The sequence below is a fragment of the Cricetulus griseus genome, chromosome 6, assembly GCF_003668045.3.
Source record: "Cricetulus griseus strain 17A/GY chromosome 6, alternate assembly CriGri-PICRH-1.0, whole genome shotgun sequence".
In the NCBI taxonomy this organism is placed as follows: Eukaryota; Metazoa; Chordata; class Mammalia; order Rodentia; family Cricetidae; genus Cricetulus; species Cricetulus griseus.
This window is the reverse complement of record NC_048599.1, coordinates 28,721,518-28,744,547: the sequence shown is the minus strand read 5'-3', so window position 1 is coordinate 28,744,547 and position 23,030 is coordinate 28,721,518. Positions and strand designations below refer to the sequence as shown.

Here is a 23,030-nt window from a genome sequence, read left to right as displayed (position 1 = left end):
ACGGGCAGGGACTGCAGGAAGCAGGGTGGAAGGGAAAGAGATCACAGAGGTCCTTGGGCATTAGGAAAGGAGAAGAAGCTGGGAGGAGAACAGCAAGAAGGCTCATAGGTAAGTGCTTCTGGAGCTTGGCTGCCTAAACAGCTCAGACAGTTTTTGGGAAACAAAGGCAGGGTGGGTACAAGGCATGAACATTCACCCAAACCCTAAAAGCTGTGTCTGCTCCAGACTCTGAGCCCAGGCCATGGCAGGAAATGTCTAAAGGTGTTCCTAGACCCTAGGGATGCAGCCACGAGGGCTGTGGTAACTGACTCACTCTGATTTTGAGTTCATATGACTCAGAACAGAGGAGGATGGAACAAAGCCAAGAACTCTTACTTTGGGTGAGAGCATGACATCACCCTGTTCTGCTATGGTGGACTGAATGGCTATGGCCCCCATAGACTCATGTGTGTCAATGTGTGGCCCATAGAGAGTAGCACTATTAGGCGGTATGGCCTTATTGGAGGAAGTATGTCACTGTGGAGATGGGCTCATATATGCTCAAGCCACACCCAATGAGTCAGTTCACTTCCTGTTGCTTGCAGATCAAGATGTAGAACTCTCAGTTCCTTCTCCAGCACCATGTCTGCTTTCATGCCGCCATGTTTCCCACCATGATGACAATGGATTAAACCTCTAAACTGTAAGCTATCACTAATCACATGTTTTCTTTTGTAAGGGTTTCCATGGTCATGGTGTCTCTCTACAGCAATAAAAATCATAAGTAAGACAGAAGCTAGTACCAAGGACTGGGGTATTGTGACAGGCCTGATCATACATTTGTTGGAGGAATTTGGACTTTGGGTCAGGAAAGCAATGGAATGTTTTAAGAGCTGCTTAATGGGCCATACTAGAAGGAACATGTAAGACAATGGTGCTGAGGTTTATTTGAATTATGGAGGCCTGGCTCAAGAGATTTCAGAGGACAGGAATTTTCGTTTGTGGCCTAGAGATTGTTCTTGTGATATTTTGGTGAAGAAAGTGGCTGCTTTTGCCCTCATCTGAAAAGTCTGCCTGAAGCTAAAGTGTTGACAAAGGAAATCTCAAAAGAGCCTAGTATAGACTGTTGTGGGGTTATTACTGGTCACTCTTATACAGATTTATAATGAAAAGGAGAAAGGTGAACAAGTAAAAATACAAAATGTATAATTTGAGGAGAAAAGGAATACCAGAAAATGGAATGGAATTAAGTCCTGTGTTCATGGAGATAAACAGACTAAGAAATGGAATAAAGTGGTGACCTCTTTATAAAGTGGCAAGATCCCATTTGGCTAAGTTTCTAACTTGTAAAAAGGAACTAAAGAAAAGCTTAGAGCTGGGTGTGGTGTTGCATGCCTTTAATCCCAGCACTCTGAAGGCAGGGGTTAGCAGATCTTTGAGTTTGAGGCCAGCCTGGTCTACAGAGTAAGTTCCAGAAGAGTCAAGCTTAGGCAATGAAGGAAGCCATCAAAAAACAGAAAGTTGATAGTTGTACTTGAACAAAGAGGCCACATTCCAGCCCCAGAAAGCAACAGACCTAGGCAGCTTCAGCATGTGATTCTGGCTTTAGAGTCAAAGATAGAAGAAAGGGGCTATGGATTCATCCTCCATGACTATGGAAAGCCACTGAGGCCAGGCGTGTGTCAGGGGTGTCCCTGAATGGAGGCCTAGGGAGACCATTGTGTCAAACTGTGAAGTTGAAGCCTGTATTCCCTTGGAAATCCCAAGATATTGCAGATGCCAGAGTTGTGAGACACCTGCCAACATAAGCTGCTAACAGACAGTGGAACCAGCCTAAGAGAAAGAAGTGTGTACCAGTTAATAAAGATAGAAGGAGTTGGAGATCTGAAGAATGCTTTGACATTGGACATGGAGACAGAGTTTGGGATTTTCCCAGCTGGTATTTGGTCTTGTTTTGGTCTAGTATTTCCTCACTGTCTTTCCTTTCTTCCATTTTGGAATGATAATGTATATCCTGTGCCATTATATGTTGGAAGTATATGGTCTGTTTTTGTGTTTTGGTTTTATGGGGTATTATAGTTAAGAGATTTGCATAAATCTCAGAAGAGACTTTGAACTTTTAAACATTGTTGAGACTGTGATAGACTATGGGGACTTCTGAAGTCAGACTAAATGCATTTTGCATTGTTACAGCTACAAGCCTATGGGGCAGGGAGTGGAATGTGGTGGTTTGAATGGGTATGGCCCCTACAGACTCATATATGTGAATTCATGGCCCATAGAGAGTAGCACTACTAGGGGGTGTGACCTTGTTAGAGTAGGTGTGGCCTTGTGGGAGGAAATGTGTCACTGCAGAGACAGGCTTTAAGGTATCATATATGCCAAGTCATGCCCAGTGAGATAGTTCACTTCCTGTTACCTGCATTTCAAGATGTAGAATTCTCAGCTCCTTCTCTAGCCCCACATCTGCCTACATGCTGCCATGCTTCTCGTTATGACAATAACTGACTAAACCTCTGAACTTAAGCTAGCCCCAATTAAATGTTTTATAAGAGTTTCCATGGTCATGGTGTCTCTTCACAGCAATAGAAACCCTAAGTAAAATATCTGCCAACATGTGCCTTAATGGTTTTTAACAGCGATACATCCCACCTACCTTCAGGGCCAAGGTCAGTTTCTCTCGGAGACTGGTCTCCTCAGCCTGGAGGCGGCCCACATCCTGCTCCAGTACAGCTCTCTGCCTGCGGGCTTGCTCCCAGAACAGCTCCCGTTCCATCTCTACCTCTGATCGCAGGAGGCTCAGCCTTCCCCTGTACTCTTGCTCTAGGTGCCTACAACATAGCACAAAATACACAGTCCCATATCATGTGGAAGTGTCACTTTGCCTCTCTGGACACCTGCCCTTGGAACTTCCCCTCTGCTGGACCCTGTCAATCTGCTCAGCAGATGAACTGTGTATGCTGGCGATACACTCATTGATGGGTTCCCTTCGCCCATGGGCTGGTGGAGGTGATACCCAGACAAGGGAGTTGGGGTGGTGGTGGACACTCAAAGCTGCCCTGGGAGCCCTGGGGTGAGCAAGTAGGCAGAGCTCTCTGGGAAGATATCCTGAATGTCCTCTGCCTCTCTACCTCCTGCACCCACACTGTGCCACACCACACCCAGAAGCCCTGGCCCACAGCAGCCCGGTGACAGGCCTTGGATGCCAGATGCATATCAAAGTTAGCTTCTTTCTCTAGGAACCAGGCTACACAAAACCTGTAGACAGTGAATTCCCAGGGATCAGAGGAATAGGTACGGGCACTTCTCCCTCTAATTCTACTCTCATCTTCTGCAAGTGCTGCTGGCAGTGGGGAAAAGTCGGGGCAAGCTTGGTCTTTTCACTCCAGCGCAGTCTCATGGGGTTTTCAGGTCTAAACTGTAGGTGAGCAAGGCTCCTCAGCAGGGTGCCTTAGGCAGGATCAGTGATGAAACCCAAGAGGTGTGGGTTCATCGGTAGACTGAGTCATCTACTCAACCCCCTGCAATGTCATCTTTTAAGTAATGATAAGCTTATAAAAAAGAAGCAAAGACACTCTCTAAAAGTGAGATTTCTGGTTTTACCTGTGTCTTCTAAATTTTCTGTAACAAATATATATCCCTCACTATATCTGTAGTAATAAAACTCTAACCTAACCATGAAAGTTATTTACAGGAACCTACTGAGAATTCCCTACTACTCTGTGATGACATCCACAGGCATGAGCTTCACTCAGCATTTCCACACATCCCTCAAGCAGATTCACACATAGTAATACTGTTCTAAAGTTTATGATCCTCTGGGCCTGGGGAGATAGCTCTGTCAGCTAAACACTTGCTGTGCAAGCATGAGGACCTCAGTTCCCCAGAGCCACAAAAAAAAAAAAATCAGGCGCAGTAGTGCATTTCCCAACTCCAGGAAATCAAAAACAGGAGGATCTCCAGGGCTGGCTGGGATCCAGCCTAGCCAAATCAGCAGTTCCAGGCCAGTGAGAGACCCTGTCTCATCCAATAAGATGGGTGGTCTATAACTGGCCTCTAATTTCCACATGTAGGCACATGCATCCCACCCCGACATTCACCCCTGTATATAAACAGAAAGAGAGACAGAGACAGAGACAGAGAGATTATGTTCCTTTAACCCCCCCCCAAAAGACACACCATCAAATCTTCCCAGATGGCTAGGAGAGACCCAAGCCCTATACATGCTGCCCAGGTAGATCAGTTCTGTACCTCAAACTAGGATCCAAATAAGTTTGCTTTCAAAATCAACTGGGAACATAATGTTAGAGGAGAATCTTCTATGAGCATCACTAACTCAGGGCTGGCAAATGGCTGGTGCATGACCCTGAGAGGGTGGCGTAGGGAGACATCGTAGCCACGCCTCCTAAAGGCCGACTACAGGTGTACTTGACCACGCCTGTCAGGTCATGGTCGAGGGGTACAGGATGACCCGTGGGGAGTTCTTAAGGGGGCAGACATATGGGAGCCCCTTCTTTCTGGCCCTTCTCTCTGGCCACGCTAGCTTGCGAGCTCTGGGCACACTTTGGCTTGTGCTTGGCTGGTGTTCATCTGAATAAAGAAACCTTAGCCTTACGGACTGCAGATCGATCTCATCAGGGTGGTCCTTGAGGGTAGGACTGTACCGCACAGCCCTAGCATGAAGAAATCTGGAGAGAAACCATTAATGTCCCAGTGTCACACATGAGGCAGCTAGCAGCAAGCCCTGCACACACGCTGGACCCAACACTTGGAAGTAAAGTAAAAGTGTCATGGCTGTGTCAACCCTTTGAGTACATCAAGGGAAAAAAATGACATTCAACTGACTGCACTACTAGCCTGTCTTAGTTATCTGCCATTTTTTTTTCCTAAGTAAATACTCTAACTTTGGACCATACCCAAAGCCCTTTTCACTCTCTTAACAGCTTCACTATGAAAACAGAGACTTCACAAGCAGTTCTGAGAAGACAAGGAAGTAAGGAGAGGTTCTTAGTGTAGCAAATGCCAACCCTGTAAAGATGAGTTAGCCTGGGCCAGAGAACTGTGGAATTCAGAGGTTGGGAAGCCAACAGTCACCAACTGCTCACAACAACGGAAATACAACATGGCATTTCTTATGGAAACATCCTTCTGTGATAACCCAACATGGCCTGTGCCAAGGGAAGAGGTGACTGGTCACGTGCCTTGATTCCACCACTTAGTGGGTCTCCATACTTGGTTTCAGTCTTATACACATCCTCCTATGATGAGGCCACAGCTCAGGTTTGACTGGAAACACTTAAAAGTAGACACCTCACTTCTAGCTTCTTTGAAAATTACCACCGTCCTATCAAGACATTGGTGGTGGGAGTGAGCATGAAGCTCTGCTCACTGACACACTCATACCCATACATCCACATGTCTCTTCTCAGATCTACACATAGCCAACAGTCTCACACACCTGTTTATCCACACTCATACAGCTCTCCACAAATCTGGAACTTACATACTCATTCTCACACACAGGTAAACTCAAGGCTCACATCCTCATCTCCATGTCAACTCGCACAAAGCCTTCCCCAGACCTCAGAGAGGAGGGGCCCATGTAGAGATAGACACAAGCCCTGTCCTACCAGAGCTGGCCAGTGTGGGGCAGCACTGGCTGCAGGAAGGGGGCCAGAACTCCCTTCTATAGAGAGGCTCTATAGGAACTCAAGTGCACAGGTCATGGAGAAAGGGGAGATATTGGGTCTTCACAGTGAACCAAAGGCCACAGCTGACTCAGAGAGGTGTGGTGATATCTTCCTTGTACAAATAAAGCCTGTCTGAAAGTCAAAGAATAAAGTTTGCCACTAGCTAACCATAGAGGTCTGGAGGTCTGTACAGACAGACAGGAAGTAAAGTAGCTAGGCCAACACAGAATATAAGCAGGGAGAAACAGGAACTTGCTCTCTTGTTTGCTGAGATGCTAAGGAGGTAATGTGTGGCAGTGGTTTGTTCCTTCTCTCTGATCTCTCAGCATTTCCCTCTATATCTGACTCTGGGTTTTTATTACTTAGACCAATTAAAAACCCCATGAGACCTCCAGATCTCTATGGTTAGCTAGTGGCAAGCTCCATTCTCTGACCTTCAGACAGGCTTTATTTGTACAAGCAAGATATCACCACAGAGAGGCCTAAGAATCCACCCTGCCTGAAAAAGTGTGCAGGATCCACTTCTCTTGGTGCTTCTCAGACCTAAGGTTCCTACACTCCCTAAAGAAACAGACTATCTTTGAGATACTGCAGGACTAGCCAGGCACCTTGGCCCAGGATAACATTTATAACCACAGCTACTCAGGAGACAAGACAGGAAGATTCCAAGTGGAAGGTCTGCTGGGAAGTTTAGTAAGACTGTCTTAAAATGAAATAAGGACTGAGATGCTGGTGGTGGCAGTGCATGCCTTTAATTCCAGTACTCGGCAGGCAGAGGCAGGTGGATCTCTGTGAGTTCGAGCCAGCCGGGTCTACAAAGTGAGTTCCAGGACAGGCGCCAAAGCTACAGAGAACCCTGTCTTGAAAAACCAAACAGAAAGAAAGAAAGAAAGAAAGAAAGAAAGAAAGAAAGAAAGAAAGAAAGAAAGAAAGAAAGAAAGAAAGGAAGAAAGAAAGGAAGAAAAAAAAGAAAGAAAGGAAGGAAGAAAAAAAAGAAAGAAAGAAAGGAAGAAAAAAAAGAAAGAAAGGAAGAAAAAAAAGAAAGAAAGAGAAAGGGCTGGGATGTATCTCTGTAGTACAGCACTGGCTTACTATGCATGAGACCCAGGGAGAAGGGAGAGAGGAACGGTGTAAGACCTGGCAGAGAAGACTTGTGTTTCAACTGCATACACCCACAAGTAATTGTGGGCAAGTTATGAGCTTGTCTGACTATCCATTTCTCTGCCTAAAATGGGATTAAGATGGGTGTTGGGGTTTAGGTGAGGCAGCATTGACATAGATAGGACCATAACAGCCTGAGAGCCCATTATCTCCTTCCTTAACCTTTGGCTTTGGGCTGCCCTGCAAAAGTGCCAGGACACCTCTGGTGAAGGAAGTAATGGGCTTTTGGTTTAAACCCAGCATTTAGCAGAATGCAATCAAATTTATAGAAGGAAGGGACTGGCTGCTGAGGTCCATTAGCATAGGGATCACCCTGCAAAGCCTGTGGTACCCAACACCTGCTGCCCTCAGCCACACAAGGTGTTGTCTAGGCCTCTGTGGTTCCAATCTGACTGTATGCTGTTCATCCCTTGTCCCTGGGTCAGTGATGACCTAATAGGCCCCTGGCCAGGTGAACTGAGACACTAAAGCTGCATACAAGGCAAATAAAGGAAGATGAAAATCTGGTGAAATGCCCTGAACTCCTATCAAGCCTGTGTGGGAGGCTTCTTCAAGATCTTGATTACTCTACATTCCCAAGGTATCAGGACTGCTGTGAAGAAGCATGGCCTTCAAATGCCACAGTACACATGACAGGATACATAGACTCCTCAGCAGGTGGACACCCATTCCACATGGAGTGCCTTCCCTTTTTCTCCCCTCAGGCAGTACAGGCCACACTGAGACAAGTGGTGCACTCAATGCTAAAATCACAAAGATGCTGGACTGGCCCCAGCCAGCCCACAGGGGAGGAGCTGAATGAAGGATTTAGGCACAGCAGGATTGGGACTCTAGCCTGAGGCAGGCCTCTCCTAGCTGAATGCCCAACCCAAGATGGAGAAAAGAAAAACAACCAGCAGTGCTCTCTGGCCCATATCATAACACAGATCTGGGCGATTAAAAGCATCAGGCAGATGACCACATAGCTGAGGCTGGCCAGAACCTAAGGCTCCCACGGGGGAGCTGGAGATGCTCCTTCCATGCTGTAGCCCTAGAAATCTTCACGCCAGGGGTTTCTTCCAATGTCTGGTTAATACACCCAAGGGGTAACTTTGTGTTTTTCTTTTTGTCCCACCCAGGCACCTTCTCTCACTGACCCCTATGGATCAATCTAGGTGCTGTTCCTTCCAAATCACTCTTCATCTTGAAATACAGGCAACTTGAGTTAAGACAGATCCTGATAAATCCACGGACAGAGCTAGGGTTTTCCCCATGGTCACAGACACACAGGAGACACCAGAGTCACTGTACCTACATCACATAAAGCAGGACACTGCTTCTCAGATGCAAACCTTCCTTTTAAAAAGGATGTTCCCTTGGGGCTGGAGAGATGGCTCAGCGGTTAAGAGACTGTTCTTCCAGAGGTCCTGAGTTCAATTCCCAGCAACCATATAGTGGCTCACAACCACCATGAATGAGATCTGGTGCCCTCTGCTGGCCTGCAGGCATTATTATTGTATTTTATTATTATTATTATTATTATTATTATTATTATATATTATTATGTATACATAATAAATAAATTAAAAAAAAAGTGTTCCCAAAAGTTGTCCCAACTTCCACGGGCTTCAGCAAAATGGCAAGATCACCTGAGCAGGCAGCATCTCTGGCCCCTGACTGGCGCCCAAGAATGGGGTGGTCACTGCTGTGGCAGCCCAGGAACTATAGCTGTGGGCCCAGGACCTACTTGATTTTCTTTTCCGTGAGCTGTTCCAGGGCAGAGTGGCAGTCGTCCATCTCTCTCACAAAGTCCAGGTTCCTCTTCTCAGCTTTCTCCAGGTCCTGCCTCACCTTGTCCCGCTCATGCACCAGCTGCTCCACTTGTCCTCTGCCATGGGAAGGACAGATGGAACACTGCTGTCAGCCTGACAGACTTACCTGGGCCTCACAGCCTAGTGTGATCTCCCTGCCCCAAACCACCTTCTGGGGTGCTCTGCAATTGTTGTGGCCATTTTGCCAGTGCACAAGTTAAGAAAGGCCAAATGACTTCCTCGATAGTAAGCTAAACCATATCCCAGTCCGTCAGAAAGGTTAAGTATTCACATGGACTTCCTTTTCCTGTTGCTAGCCATAGCCAGGGATCCCTTGGCTGCTCTCAGAAGCAGGTCCCTCTCAAACCACAGGGGTTCTGCCTCCACAACAGTGAGCCCCAGAATCAGCAGGATGAGGGTCAAGTTCAAATCTTCAAACATCATGAAAGTGGCTGAATGAGGTCCTGGACATATGGGTTTCTAACCATATCCTGTGTTTGAGGATGCTCTGGTAATCTCTAATTCTGGGGACACATAATACAAGCAGTAGCACCAGTGACCAGCTGTGGGCTCTCAGGCCTCCTCTGCTCTGTGTATATGAACTCTGGTTACAAAGGTGGGACAGTAGGGAATATGCAGCCTGGGAGCCACCAGGGAAAACTCAGATGAGGTAGGGGAGATATGACCTGACGTTCCCAGGAGGTGGACCAGGCCAGCGGGACCCTATCCCCATTCCCTTGTTGGCTCTTACTGGTGGTAGTTCAGTTCCTGGCGGTAGCAGGCCAGGGCTGCCTGCTGGATGACACCATCAACTGTTAGGAGTTCATTGTCAAGGGCCCAGGTCAGCTCCAAGAGGTTCACCTTCTCATCCACACCGAAGTCCAGGCTCTGGAATCAGCAAGCCCCAGGGGGCAAAGGGGAGTGAGGGACTTCTCCCAAAGTACTCTTTTGCTCTGTGGCATCTCGGGGGCCCATATCCACAGTGGTTACTATAACCAGCACCTGTCCCTGTCCTGTCTACAAGTATCTCTTGTTCTTGGGGTGCTCCTTCTCAACCCCAGTAATTTAATTGGGCTGTCAACACTGGGCTTCTTCATCATGCTGTGATCCCCAAAACACCTTTTCATTGGTGAGTACAACACAAGATGGACAGAATTCTTCTCCCTAAACAATGTGTAGGATGCAGTAAGGAGCCTCTCATCTCAGCACACCACATGAACTGAAAGGAGAACTGAGGAATGGGTTCAGTCCCCTCCGAGACCAAGAGTTTTGTGTACTTTTGTAAGCCTGTGGATGCTCCATGTGAAAGGGCTTGCCCTACAGCCAAACCATCACAAAGCAGAAGACCTAAGTCCTAATACAGCCGCCTGACACTTGATGTCCAACTCCTTAGGGCCACTCAGGCCCCTAACAGATTCCTTTTTGTGTGTATGGAAAGGTCTCACTATGTAGCCCAGAGACATGGCATGAGAACTGGGAGCCACACAAGTGTGCCCTTCCTCAGAAGGGTTCCCAGATGGAGTCAGGGTCAGAAAGTTATAGAAGTATACTACAGTAACAGAAGCTTCTTGTCTAAGTAAAAGGAAGCCATCAAAACTACCCTGGAGGGCTATGGACATGGGTTGGAGGGAAAAGTGCTTGCTGCATAAATGTGGGAACCTGAGTTTGAATGCTTGGAATGCAGGGAAAGCTTGGTGCCACAGCTCCCATCTGTACTGCCAGCACTCTCATGGTAAAAGGAAAGACAGAGGCAGGAGGACCCCTGGAACCTCACAAGCCAGTTAGCTTGGCATATGCACTGATACATAAGAGAGCTTGTTTCAAAGAAGGCAAGGACTGCACCTGAGGTTGTCCTCTGACCTCTGCACGTGTCCACCACACACACACACACACACACACACACACACACACACACACACACACACACACACACACACACAAAAGAATAAAACTGGCTCATGCCTCTATTCCTAGAACTCAGAGCAGAAACAAGACTTTTTAAAAAGGTAAAATGAAAAAAAAAATGAATATAAAAGAAAACTACAAACAAACAAACAAACAAAAAAAAAAACAAAAACAAAGCCAGGCGGTGGTGGCATACACCTTTAATCCCAGCACTCGAGAGGCAGAGGCAGGCGGATCTCTGTGAGTTCGAGAACAGCCTGGTCTACAAGAGCTAGTTCCAGGACAGCCTCCAAAGCCACAGAGAAACCCTGTCTCGATAAACAAACAAACGCAAAAAAACAAAAAACAAAAAACAAAAAAAGGTAAAATGTACAGGAATCAACTACACAGAGCAACATCAGCAAAGCTGATGCCTGAGGAGGTAAGAAATGGGAAAACCTACCTGTCCAATAGCAATAGCAAGGGAGGGCTGCATAATTTAGTTGTGCACTATGATACCAATACTGAAAAACATTAAACTAGAATGTATAAACGCATTTACTTTACTGTGCTTGGAAAAACTCTTACAATAGGCTCATGACACACAGGTGCATGTGTGCGCACATTCAAAAGGAAGCAGTGGAGTTCCTCCTCAGATACCATTCATCTAGATTGCTTGCTTTCTTTTCTTTCCTTCCTTCCTTCCTTCCTTCCTTCCTTCCTTCCTTCCTTCCTTCCTTCCTTCCTTTCTTTCTTTTTTTTTGCTGTTGTTACTTTGAAACAGGGTGTTTTCTGCCAAGCAGGTTAAGCTGGAAGACATTGCGCCAAAGCCCAAGGACCCTCTTCTCTCTGCCTTACCGGGGCTGGGGTTACAAACACTCAGCCTTTCATGCATTTGTAGCAAGTAATTTACCAACTGAGCCATTTCCTCAGGCCGAGCTATGACTAAAAATTACTATATTAGAATTTAATTGTATGTATGTATGTGTGTCTGTGTGTGTATACCTGAGTGCTGGTGCCAGTGGAGACCAGAGACACGAGATCTCTAAGAGTTGCAATTTCAGGCAGTTATTAACCAATTGACATGGGTGCTGGGGACTTAATTTGGGTCCTCTGCAAGAGCAATAGGCACTTTTAATCACTGAGCTATCTTCCCGTTCCAAATTGTGATCTTTTTTCCCAAATAATGGAAAGCAAAATTTGGAAAGGAAACTGAATCTAGTCTGTATCACTTCCTGGAAGAAATAGTCTCTCACCCCTGCTGACCTCAGTGAGCCTGACTCAGCTGCCCCAGGGCAGAACTCTATCTAAACCACAAATGTGACTCAACCAAACCTATAGAGCAAGATTAAGCCCACCTGTGTGAAACCTCTGCTCAGTGAGGCATTGTGGACTGGCTGGCAGTGGTAACTAAAGGTCCTTTTAGCACAATGAAGCCAAGTGACTTCCTTCCCTCCCCCCCCAGACAGGGTTTCTCTGTAGCTTTGGAGCCTGTCCTGGACCTAGCTCTGTAGACCAGGCTGGTCTTGAACTCACAGAGTTCTACCTGTCTCTGTCTCCCAAGTGCTGGGATTAAAGGCGTGTGCCACCACTGCCTGGAGTGACTTCCTTCTTTTGGGTGTTGTGTATGACACTGGAACTTACCTTGGAATGCACATTTCCAGACTGTTTTCTCTTTTGGGGTTCCCCTGCACGGGGTGAGGGTTTGTCAGCACCCAGCATATGCTCTGCTGCATTTATCCTCTGTCGACACATGGCCTCTCATGTTCCCTGCTCAGCCCCACAGTGTCTCAGACACCACCCAACAGGCAGCCACAAGCGGTAAGTTCCAAACCTGCAAGATCTCCCTGCCATTCTGAATCCCCTCCTGGGCCCATGCGGAGATGATTTGCTCGGGAAAGGCAAAACCACTGCCATCATCGACACTGGAGAACAGGCGCAGGCCTGAGCACACGGACACGAGGGACGAGGTCGTGGTTGTGTGGCAGCCATTCTCCTCCTGCACATCGGGAAGGAAGATGCCCTGAGCACTCAGGTGTCTTGAGGCTGTAGTACCTACCCTCTAACACGTCTCACCTTGTCAGCTTGTGTTTGGTATTTTGCCTTCTCATCTGGCTTAAAACAAGAGAACACATACCTGCAATGATCCGAGCCCCCTTCCCTCAGGAAGAAGCATGGCATAGCCCAGGATTTACCTGGGATCACATGTTTCTGAAGGGAAGTGGGGCCGCACCCAGTCTTGCAAGGATCCCTGGGCACTTGCTCTTATCTATCATGGCGCTCACGCCTATTAGGTCTGAGTCAGCTCTGGCCAGCACATCATCATGTAAAGAAGGCCCACAGAGGAATCTGGCCATTTCATCCTATGTTAAAAAAGTACATATGCTAGGAAAACCCAGGCTGAGGAAGGAAGTGACAGACAGACTCAAAAAGAAAGGTCAGAATAGCCCAAGCAGAGCCCCACATTTCCCAGAACTCTGAGCCCCACAGCCCAGCACTAAACAGTGCTGGGGAGGTTTAGGGGACAGTAAGGAGGTCTCCCAGAGGGAAAGCTGCCTATGAGGCTTCTCTACTACCTGAACCAAGGGTGAGAATGATTTCCCACCCTCTCCTGTCCCACCTGGGGTCCTTCCCTACAAATCTCAGCCGTAAGGAACCTTGGGACTGAGGTAGATAATGCTTCCTTTATACTAGGGCCGGGACCCCAGGCACGCACTGCACCCAGGACTACACCCCATACTCTGAGTGATATAGATAGGCTGCTGTGAACTCTCCTGGCCACCTCTCCAGTTCCTAGGTCTCCTTTCTCTTTTCAACATTCCTGTGCAGAAACACTTTCTCCAGCCTGTCCTAGCCCCATCTTGGTTTGTCCCTTTCTTGGACTTCACTTTGACAGCCACCCCCAACACCAGCCTGAAAATGCTTCATCAATGTGCAGCCCCGGGAAGGGCTTGCTGGTGGCTCTCTTGCCGCCTGCAGCTCCAGTCCCCCATTTGCCCCATATGCCTGCTTTTTCACCTGGCCCTACTTCTGCAGCATGCGCAGGGAGAGAGAGTTCCCGGAGCTGTATGGCTGTCTGAAAATCCTGCATGGCAGACATCTTGCTCCATTTACAGAGGGAGAACATCTCCACCCCTCTAGTGATGGCCACCTGTGTGTAAGCCTTGGTACCCAAATGCACTGAGGAACTGGTAGTCCCTCCTCTGGCTCTAGCAGAAGGGCAGGACTGACAATGATCTCTCTGGAGCTTGCCTTCCTGGAGCTGGCACAGCCACATAAGGCCAGCAGCGCCCACACAGGACTTGGTAGGCTCAACCCTGCAGTCAAGCAGGTCACTCTGCTAAAGTCCTTGAAGTCCTGAATGGTGCCCAAAGTAGAAGGCAGACATTCTAAAACAAAGAGACATCAGAAGGGCAAGAATTTGGTGTGCTACAGACTAAAGTCAGAATCTGCCCTCTTTCCATCTTGGCAGCATGTGCCATAATATGCTAGAACATAGTGTGCATGCACTTATGGACTATGTGCAATGAATATAGGCTTATGTTAATGTGTACACATATTTGTATATATGTTATGAGTAAGCATAATGCGTGCCATGTATGTAGACACACAGTGAGTTTATGCATCCAGGAGATAGATACCTACTGTGATTACAGCTGTGTTTACAGCAGGTACACATCTCTATTTGACGAGCATTCACAAAAGATCTGTGTAAACACAGTGGGTGCACATACACAGTGTTTACAGTGGGCATGTCTGTACGGAGCCTGCAGATGTGCTTATAATAGGGATGTATTTAGTAAGATGCATTTGTACACACTGTGCAAGAACAGTGGATGTGCACATGACTACACTGGATGCACACGTCCAACCTGTGCATGTCTTCAGCAGATGTGTACATACAGAAGGTGTGGAGTTAACAGTAGAGACATATAGACACTGAATGTACACAGGTCAATAGTAGGTGGTGCAGCCAGGCAGCAGTGGCACACGCCTTTAATCCCAGCACTCAGGAGGCAGGGGCAGGCGGATCTCTGTGAGTTCAAGGCCAGCCTGGTCTACAGAGCAAGTTCCAGGCCAGCAGGAGCTGTTACACACAGAGAAGCCCTGTCTCAAAAAACAAACAAACAAAAAGTAGGTGGCGCAGAGACGGAGACTGATGGATCACTCATCCACAGTGGGTGTGCACATATCACAGATAGAAATTTTTCTACAGCAGGTTCACACATACAGTGGACGTGTTGGACGTGTTGGAATGCTCGTGGTGGACTGGATGTCACTATACCGGGTGAGACACATACAGAGCCTAAACACAAGTACATACAGGAGATATGCAGGTACAGTGGAGCACACAGTTCGACAGCACATTCGCACACAGAGTGGATTCACATGTGTCTTCAGGAAGTTCAAATGCACAACGGATGTGCACAAGTCTAGAGCAGGTGTACACATACAGAAAACGTGTGTACACAGTTGGCATGAGTGTACGGTGAACACACATGTGTACAGCCAGTGAGCATTTACAGAGTGAGTGCACACCAGGTACACACATCAAATGGGGCTGCCATATCTACCGTAGGAATGCATGCACGCACGGTGGATGTGCGTGGTGTTCTCAGTGAACTGTGCGTGCACAGATGACGTGTGCTTAGCGAGCAGAGGACAGTGGGTATAGATGCATGCAGCTGTGTTGTATAATGGTAAGTAGGTAGTGAGCAGAGGAGACAAGGTGGGAAGTTGGTTCAGTATCCATACCACCAGGAGCACGGGAGAAGATCACCGCGTGCTGGAAAGGAAAGGAAGTAAGGTGTACAGAGAAGGGCTGCAACCTCTAGTACATTCCAGACTACGACCTCTGCCATCGGTGAGGCTGCCAGGTGTAAGAAGCAACTTCTGAGAAGCACATGGGGTCCACAGTCCTCCTTATATGCTACCGTAGGATGTACAGGTAGTTGCTGGGCCTTCTAGAAGGCGGTCCAGACTCTGAGAGCTCATTTGAGAATAGTTGCTAGTGGTATCAAAGCACAGGAAACAGACAGCCTCACTCAGAGGGAGGATCCAGCTGATCCAACACTGAGGGTGAGTGGGGGGTTCATCTTCAGGCTTTCACACTTGATTTTTTTTTGTATGTGTTTATGTGTGTTACTAAGAATGGCACAGAGACGGCACATGCTGGGCAAGAATTCCACCACTGATCCATGCTCCGCCCCCAGTATTTCCACCTTGAAGGATGATACCATCTCGCAGTGCTTGCTCTGAGTTTCTTTGCCTATCGCCAGTGACTTTAGTCAAAACTTAGATTCTCAAATGTACCTGCCCACACCAGTGCCTGCCCTCCAGAGCTAGCCTGTACTGTGTCTTGGTTCTAATGAAACAAGTGCTGGGCCAGTAGCCTCTGAGTGGAGTGGCTTGTACAAAATAAAATTCAGGACTTCAGGTCAGAAAAAACTCAATCCATGTGGTGGAGGAATCCCAGACAAGCTACACTACTCTACAATTCACCCTTAGTGTGTAACAGGAGAGGGAGACAGTTGTCTCATTGAAACACATCACTCAATTGCATACCCGAGAAGACATGCTGAGAGACTGCCATGTTCCCCACACTGCATCACTCTCTGGAAGTTCCTGAGGTAGGTGTTCAGAGTCAGAGAAGGTGAGTAACATACCATCAGGAATCTGTACCACCAGATGAGCGTGAGATCCAGAGTGTTGCACACGCACAGGGGTGTGAGCACATTTATCTGGCTTCTGGGCTTAGTGCTATGACACTGGCAGAACCATAGGGCCCTCATGGGTCAAGGAACAAAACCAAGTACTGCTGGTGTTGGACACTTAATTCTCCCATTTTACCTGATAATGAGACCAAACCCGGTTTGGTTTGACGAGACTGGAAGATTCTGGAAGCGAAGGAAGCTCATGACCAAACAGACCAAGCTGAAACTCTTCAAGACTCACTCTGCCATCGCCATCTTGATCCAGTTTGCTGAACAGTTCTTCAAGTTCCTAGACAAAAGCCACCACCCTTCAGGCCTGGAGAGTCACCTTGCTCTGTCCCTCTTGCTGCAAGCACCCAACAAGGGCACTTGGCTTATCCAAAAATTAAACTGTCAGCTGGTTTGAATCCTACATGGCCTTGACCAGTGGGAGTTGGCAACATCCTAACTCTATAGGTAACTCAAGTGTCTATGGGGATAGGAACTTGCTGGAAACTCAGCCTAGGCCTTACAGTTCATGTTCCATCAGGGATACAGGGCAGGACCTATGCTATCATCACAGCCAACTTCCTGTCCAAGTCTTCGCAGAAGAATGGCAAACACCTGGGGTGTAGCCAGGCTCAAAGGTGCTGTGTTGGGCTAGGCAGAAGGAGAGCTCAGAGTCAAGGTTTTAGAAACAGCTGAGACCCTTGAGGGCAGCTATAAATTTGTGAGGATGGACTGTGTGTGTGAAGATAGACTCTCAAAGGTATCTCAAAGCTGTGGCCAACAGCACTGAGAGCCATCAAAAGATCTAAGATTACACAGTGCAGAAGAAAACAGCTGTATGAAGGTGAACTGGTTTTCCAGACTCAGCACTAAATATGACCACTACAAATACCAAGTTACTGGGGCGGTCCCAGGCCTTCACCTGTTTCTCAAGCCCATGGAGCCCGATGCTTCGGCAGACCACAGCCAGTTCCTGCTCATCCAGGTGGCCACTGCTGCCAACCCCCAGCTCATGCCAGATGTTCTGGACCTGGTTCTCAGGAGTGTTGAAGGAGGGGCTACAGGATTTCCGGGATGTCCCAAAGACGTCACAACCCCAAGATCGAAGCTGGCCTGAAGCAAGGAGGGTCACAGTTAAACACTGATAAATACACCCATAATAAAGAAACCAAATGGAACGCTTAGCCTTACTGGCATTAGTTACTTTCATAACTCAACAACTACCATTAAAACTGTCCTCCAAGGAGAGCCAGGCCGAGTACTCCCAAATGACACCGTGGGCTGGGTAGTGCAAAGCACGCCAAAGGGCTTGTGGCCAGTGCAGACTGATCTAAGACATAGATCACAGGGCATTCTGCCCAAGGTTGGGAACTTGCTGCGTGCAGGTTAACAAGGCCTAGACTCTGCCCATGGCCCACGGGTAGTCAGAGCTAGAAGCTTTGTGTATTCGCAGGTGGTCTAGTGTCTTTTCCAACAGGACAGACCAGCTCCACAAATGCATCCACTAGGCACTTCCCAGTTCCTTCCAGGTGGCTTGGGGTTTGGGCACTCTGCAGCAAGAAGAGTAGTCAATCTCTTCAACCAGCTCCAGACTACTCCTCCCTGGCCACTGCAGCCTAAAACACACGTTCCTTTCAACACCGCCCTCTTCAGAGACCTGCAACAGCTTCCTGCTGCCCTGGGGTCTCACGGGTCTGGCTTTAAAGGGCCTCACGGTGTGCTTCCCAGTCTCTTTCTGAAGCACGTGCCACATTCTCCTCCTCACTCCCCTCTTCTGAAACGCCTGCTCCATCTTTTTGGCTTTCCCTATAAGTCAGTTTAAAATCCTGACTCCAAATTCTGACTCCTCTTCCATCAGTACCCAGGGGTCTGTGGCCTCTCCCCGCCAACCTCTGAAGCCTGGAGACAGCTTTCACCAATAGAACATGGAAGAAGCCATGCTGTGTGATTGTAGAGTAGGCTCCTATAACACAAAGGATAGGCGGCCCAGCTGGCCAGACCTTGTGTGGGGAGACCTGAGCCACGATGCTATGAGGAAGCCCGGCCATGCTTAGGACCTTCAAAAAGGCAGTCCACATGTGAGCCTCAGCCCAGCAGTGTGGGCCACCTTCACATCCTCCCACGATTCAGGATCTGGCCTTCCCGCATCTCAGCAGAGGCCCTGGATGTCATGATATGGAGCCATGTTAGCCACCTTCTTCAACTCTTCATGAGGACTCCTTGAGAAGCTCTGCAGCAGTGGCATGAAGCATTTGGCTGCCATGGCCATCGAGGCCTGGTGTGATCCTCACTCCTATTGCCAAGCTCATCAGAAACCCTCTGCAAGTGCCTTGGTTGCACAAAGTGAGAGGTGCTCAGACTGCTTTCAGCCTGTTGAAAGGCTCAGAAAAGCACAGGCAGTCCCTTGGCCAGCTCCTCAGGGCTTGCACAGTGGCCAGGAACAGATGTCACCCTCATGCTGGCAAGCTCCTTTTTATCACTTCTGTGGCACCACTGATGTTGACATCATACATTGTCTTTTAATGATTTATTTCACATGCATTAGTGTTTTACCTGCATGTATGTCTGTAAGAGGGCATCGGATCCCCTGGAACTGGAGTTACAGACAGTTGTGAGCTGCCATATGGGTGCTAGAACTTGAACCTGGGTCTTCTGTAAGAGCAGCCAGTGCTCTTAACTGCTGAGCCATCTCTTCAGCACCTTATATTTTCTTCTTGCTTTGGAATTGTTTGCCATTGGCCTTGATCTCATCTCCCCAGTTAAATTCCAGGATTCAACTCATTTTTCCATGTGGATGTGTGCACACATGCCCATGCATACATGTTCATGTGTATCTGTCAGTGTACTCGTGTTTGCTGGTACTCATACATGTGTGGAGATGTCAGGTGTGTTAGTCACTTAGCACCTTATTCTCCATGACAGTCTCTCAATGAACCTGGAGCTTACTGACTGGGTAAGACTAGATAGTCAGCAAGCTCTAGGGCTCCCACTCTTTCTGCCTCACCCATGCTAGAATTACAGAGGTGCTCTGACAAACCCCACTTTTTAATGCGAGTGCTGGGAATCTGAATTCAGGTCCTCTGGTTATAAGCTAAGCACTCTACTCACTGAGCCAACCCTAACATGTAAGCACTATTTCTTTACCTCTCATCACAGAAGTAACAGAGGCAAATCTGGGTTTGAAAGAGTCACTTCCTTACAAAGCCTCTGTACTATCTCTTAGGGTTACTACGACTACAATGAAGAGCTTTTTGTGAATTTCTACAGCCCCAGGGACATGCAATGCAACTGCCATCCCAGGAAGTGCAGATGTATTTCACCTCTGGCTCATGCCTATGTGCCCAGTGGCTGTTCAGAGCTCAGTATCACACGCAGACCACAGCAGCTCAGATGGCCAAGAGCCCCAGAACCAGCCACACTCTCCTGATGCTGATGCACTCATTTGCTCCAGCTGTGGGAATCTGGTTGCTGTGTGAGGGTCTTCGGGAGCAGAACCACACACTGTTCTCTGCTGGGGGATAACTCCAATGCTGGTAGGGCCTGAGGCTACCCCTTCACAGCTTGAGAGCCTGCACACAGGTGAAGCAAACCCCTCGGTCCAAGACTCCTGGGCAATACCTGAAACCTGGGCAATGCCATGAATCAGAGCAGCAGAACCCTGCAACCTCAGCCAGAAGCCTCTATCTCAGGAACCGGTCTTGGGGAAAACTGAAGATCAGGGGACTGTTTCATGACTGTGACACCAACATTCTAACCTTCTGTAGAAGGAACCTATGAGGGAGGGTCACACACACAAAACATGTAGTTCCCAAGACACTGCCCTGCCTCACAGAGCTCCAATCAGACACAGCATGAACCTTGTGCCATAGGTTACCTTGTGCTTCAAATAATTCGTTCTGAGGTTCTTTAGCACTCTCAGCATCTTCATCTGACTTGAGGCTCTGTGAAAAAAAAAAAACAAAGAAAAGGATGTGAGTGTCCCAGTGGGTGACACAGTGGATGAAGCATCAGGAATAAGCACAAAGGATGTCGGGGGCGGGAGGGGTCACTGAAGATGCACTCTGGGCTGTCACCCTCAGGCTGAAGTTCAATAGGTTATGGACCCACCAATCAGAGCTTTGTATGTTATGAAGACTGATGCCCTCTCCAGAGCAAAGAGTTCAGACGTGAGTTTGGGCACTGCCTTGTTCTGCATACTCGGGCTCCTTAGCATAAACCACCAGCAGGTCACACTGAAAACACAGAAAGCTCCTGTATCCCACAGCAGAATGAGGCCTGCTTTACACAGCAGCATTTGACAGGAATTGTCCAACATTCCATTCATGGGACACCCACAGCAAATATTGTGATATTGTGGTCCAGTGCACAATCCTTTACCATCCCCACTATTTCAGCAAAGAGAGGGGCTAGCCCCTGGTCCCTTTAGGGGCTCTGAGGACAATACAGTCCATAGTAAGCGCTGACACCTCGGCCTGGAAGACAGAGCCATCAAGGAATGTGTGATGTAAGTGAAAGTCTCACCACACCGGCAGACCAGAGCTAAAGCCAGCCTCTGAGCAAATGCCGTGTGACCTGCTGATTCCCGAATGAACACCTGGGAGACCAAGACTCTGTCCCTTTAAAGCTGCCCTAACTCTCTGAGGATGGAACCCAAATTGGTGATAAACACTCAGCTCCATTTTTCTAAGGCATTTAACTCAGCTGACAACACAGTGTTCTCTGAGTTTGAGCTTTGAGTCAGAGACGAAGTATCGCCATGAAGGTAGAGAGTCACAAGCTCAGAAGTGTGTTCCCTCAACCTATCAAGCTTGGCAGAGGTGCCTTTCTCCACTGAGTCACCTCACCTGCCCAGTGAACAGATTTCTTTACATGAAGCAGGCACCTATTGCTAGCTGCAAAAGGTGCAGGGCTAGGGGAAGTGTCAGCTCCCACACTCCAGCAGGCACCACGCAGGACCACAGATGTGTGGACCTTGGGATATCCTGAGGCAGACAGTACTGTGGACTCCATACTCCCACATCCCTGCCCTGGAGGCTCACCAAAGGCTTCTTTTTCCATTCCTTGGCATGGAATGTTCCTCTGTTGTGAAGCCCTAACTTGAACATTCCACAGTGATAGGGAGGTGTGGCTGGTGAGCCATGAAAGAGGAGTAAAGGTCACCACAAAGTCCGCATTGCTCCAAATCTGATGAAAAGTGGCCTGGGACCAGGACTGTCCCAAACAGAGAAGAGGGTTTCAATTGAAGCATAGCTGCCATGTGCACCCAGGCTGCTGATAATTCAAGGCCCAGGAACTTGGTCCCCTGCCTACATCCTCCAGGACCATGTGTATGGACAGTGACAAATTGACAATTACTTCCCTATGTTGGGCAGTCTGGGTGGGAAGGGTTGGCTGACTCACCTCCACACTTTCCAGAGATGCAGAACGCCTCAGTGGTGGCTTCATGCTACCCTTGGCCTGCTGTTCTGATCCATATTTGACTGCAGTGGCAGAGTCACAAAGCTCAGGTCGGCTCCGGCGGCCATACCACTTAGAGCCATTCACATATTTTGGAGGGACAGCACAGGAAGTAGCTGGAAAGATAAAAGGAGATGGGAGGGGGGAAGGGGATGGCTATGAAGCAGGCTGGTGGGCAATGCTTCCTTAGAAGCAGCAGGTCAGACACACTGTTGAGCACGTTAGCCTGGAGGACAAGGGACACTGATCAGTTAACAGTGGATGCCCTGTTACTTGAAGCAAAACTGGGAAACCTGGGTTGGGTAAGAGGAATTCCTACTAAACACCAGGTGCTCTTTAGCTTTTCTCGAGCATATTTTAGAGAAACACCAACAGTCCAAGAACACATGGTTAGAGAACTGAGGACTATTTCCCAGAACTCCTTCCTTAGTGTACTAGACTCAGGGTCACAGCCTGTGCCTCAACAATCCAGGCTCAGCCACCATCACAATGAACCGATTAGAAGAGCCAAATCAACAGTAAAAACAGATGTGCTCAATGCGGCCACATTAAGGAAGAAGAATAAAGAGATCCAGTTGACCCCCTTGAGTCTATCTTCAGGGTCTTGCCTTGAGGTTAAGATTTAACTAGAAGGCAAGAGATAAGCATAGTTTGGCACTCCTGATCAAGATATGGTCCTACCTACTGGTGACTCATCACCATCTTGACTCCAGTCTCTCCTGCAAGGTGGTCTGAAAACCTGCCATCATTGTATAAAATCCTTCTTCTTTCCTAGAGACAAGACCCCCCCACCTCTAGCTCATATCAGGATTCAGCAATTTTCTTCTCTCAGCGTGAGATTTCTGGGGGAAATCCCAATTCTCTCAGTGCCTTGCTGCAATGGTCCAGATAGTCTGAGTGAGGAACACATGTGTCTCTTCAGAAAATCCTCACTCTTGCTAGGTTGCTGGTTACTTTAGGATCCCAAGCTCTTGGGGCTAGAGATGCTCCATCGACAGGCATGGGAGACAGACAAAGACCAACTGCAACCCTGTGTAGCCTGAAGGCCAGGCGCAGAAGCAGCATGGGTTGTAGTCTCCAGACTGAAGGGAATACCTTAAACCTTACACTTCCTGTGGCTCCTCCTTTCTTCATCCAATCCGCACATCTACACAATCCTAACTGGGCACATGTTGGGAGGTGAGCACAGGGAGGGCAACAAGAGAAGCAGCGATGATGGGATGTGGATTCAGGAGAAGAATTCAGGATCAGGATTCTGAGGGAAGGCAGGTAAGGGGACCTGGATGAGGCCGGGCCTGACTAGGAAGCTGGGGAGCCCTTCAGAGCACAAGCTACTTAGGTTGTATTAAACAGAAGGCAGCTTCGGA

General features: G+C 48.2%; 1 protein-coding gene across 3 annotated transcripts in view; it reads right to left on the bottom strand.

Moving 5' to 3' along the window:
- The window catches only part of Ninl (ninein like), a 78,451-nt gene that overhangs the window by 21,057 nt on the left and 34,364 nt on the right, over positions 1-23,030 (bottom strand). For 2 of the 3 annotated variants that reach the window (XM_027421554.2, XM_027421553.2), the window contains 8 exons: positions 21,607-21,779; positions 20,081-20,147; positions 17,129-17,319; positions 16,355-16,507; positions 12,339-12,503; positions 9,372-9,508; positions 8,557-8,697; positions 2,636-2,810 (listed from right to left, as the gene is read on the bottom strand). In XM_027421554.2, the coding sequence (XP_027277355.1) occupies positions 2,636-2,810; positions 8,557-8,697; positions 9,372-9,508; positions 12,339-12,503; positions 16,355-16,507; positions 17,129-17,319; positions 20,081-20,147; positions 21,607-21,779 (1,202 nt within the window). The remainder of the gene's footprint in view (positions 1-2,635; positions 2,811-8,556; positions 8,698-9,371; positions 9,509-12,338; positions 12,504-16,354; positions 16,508-17,128; positions 17,320-20,080; positions 20,148-21,606; positions 21,780-23,030) is intronic. The other variant, XM_035446118.1, reaches the window with a different exon arrangement.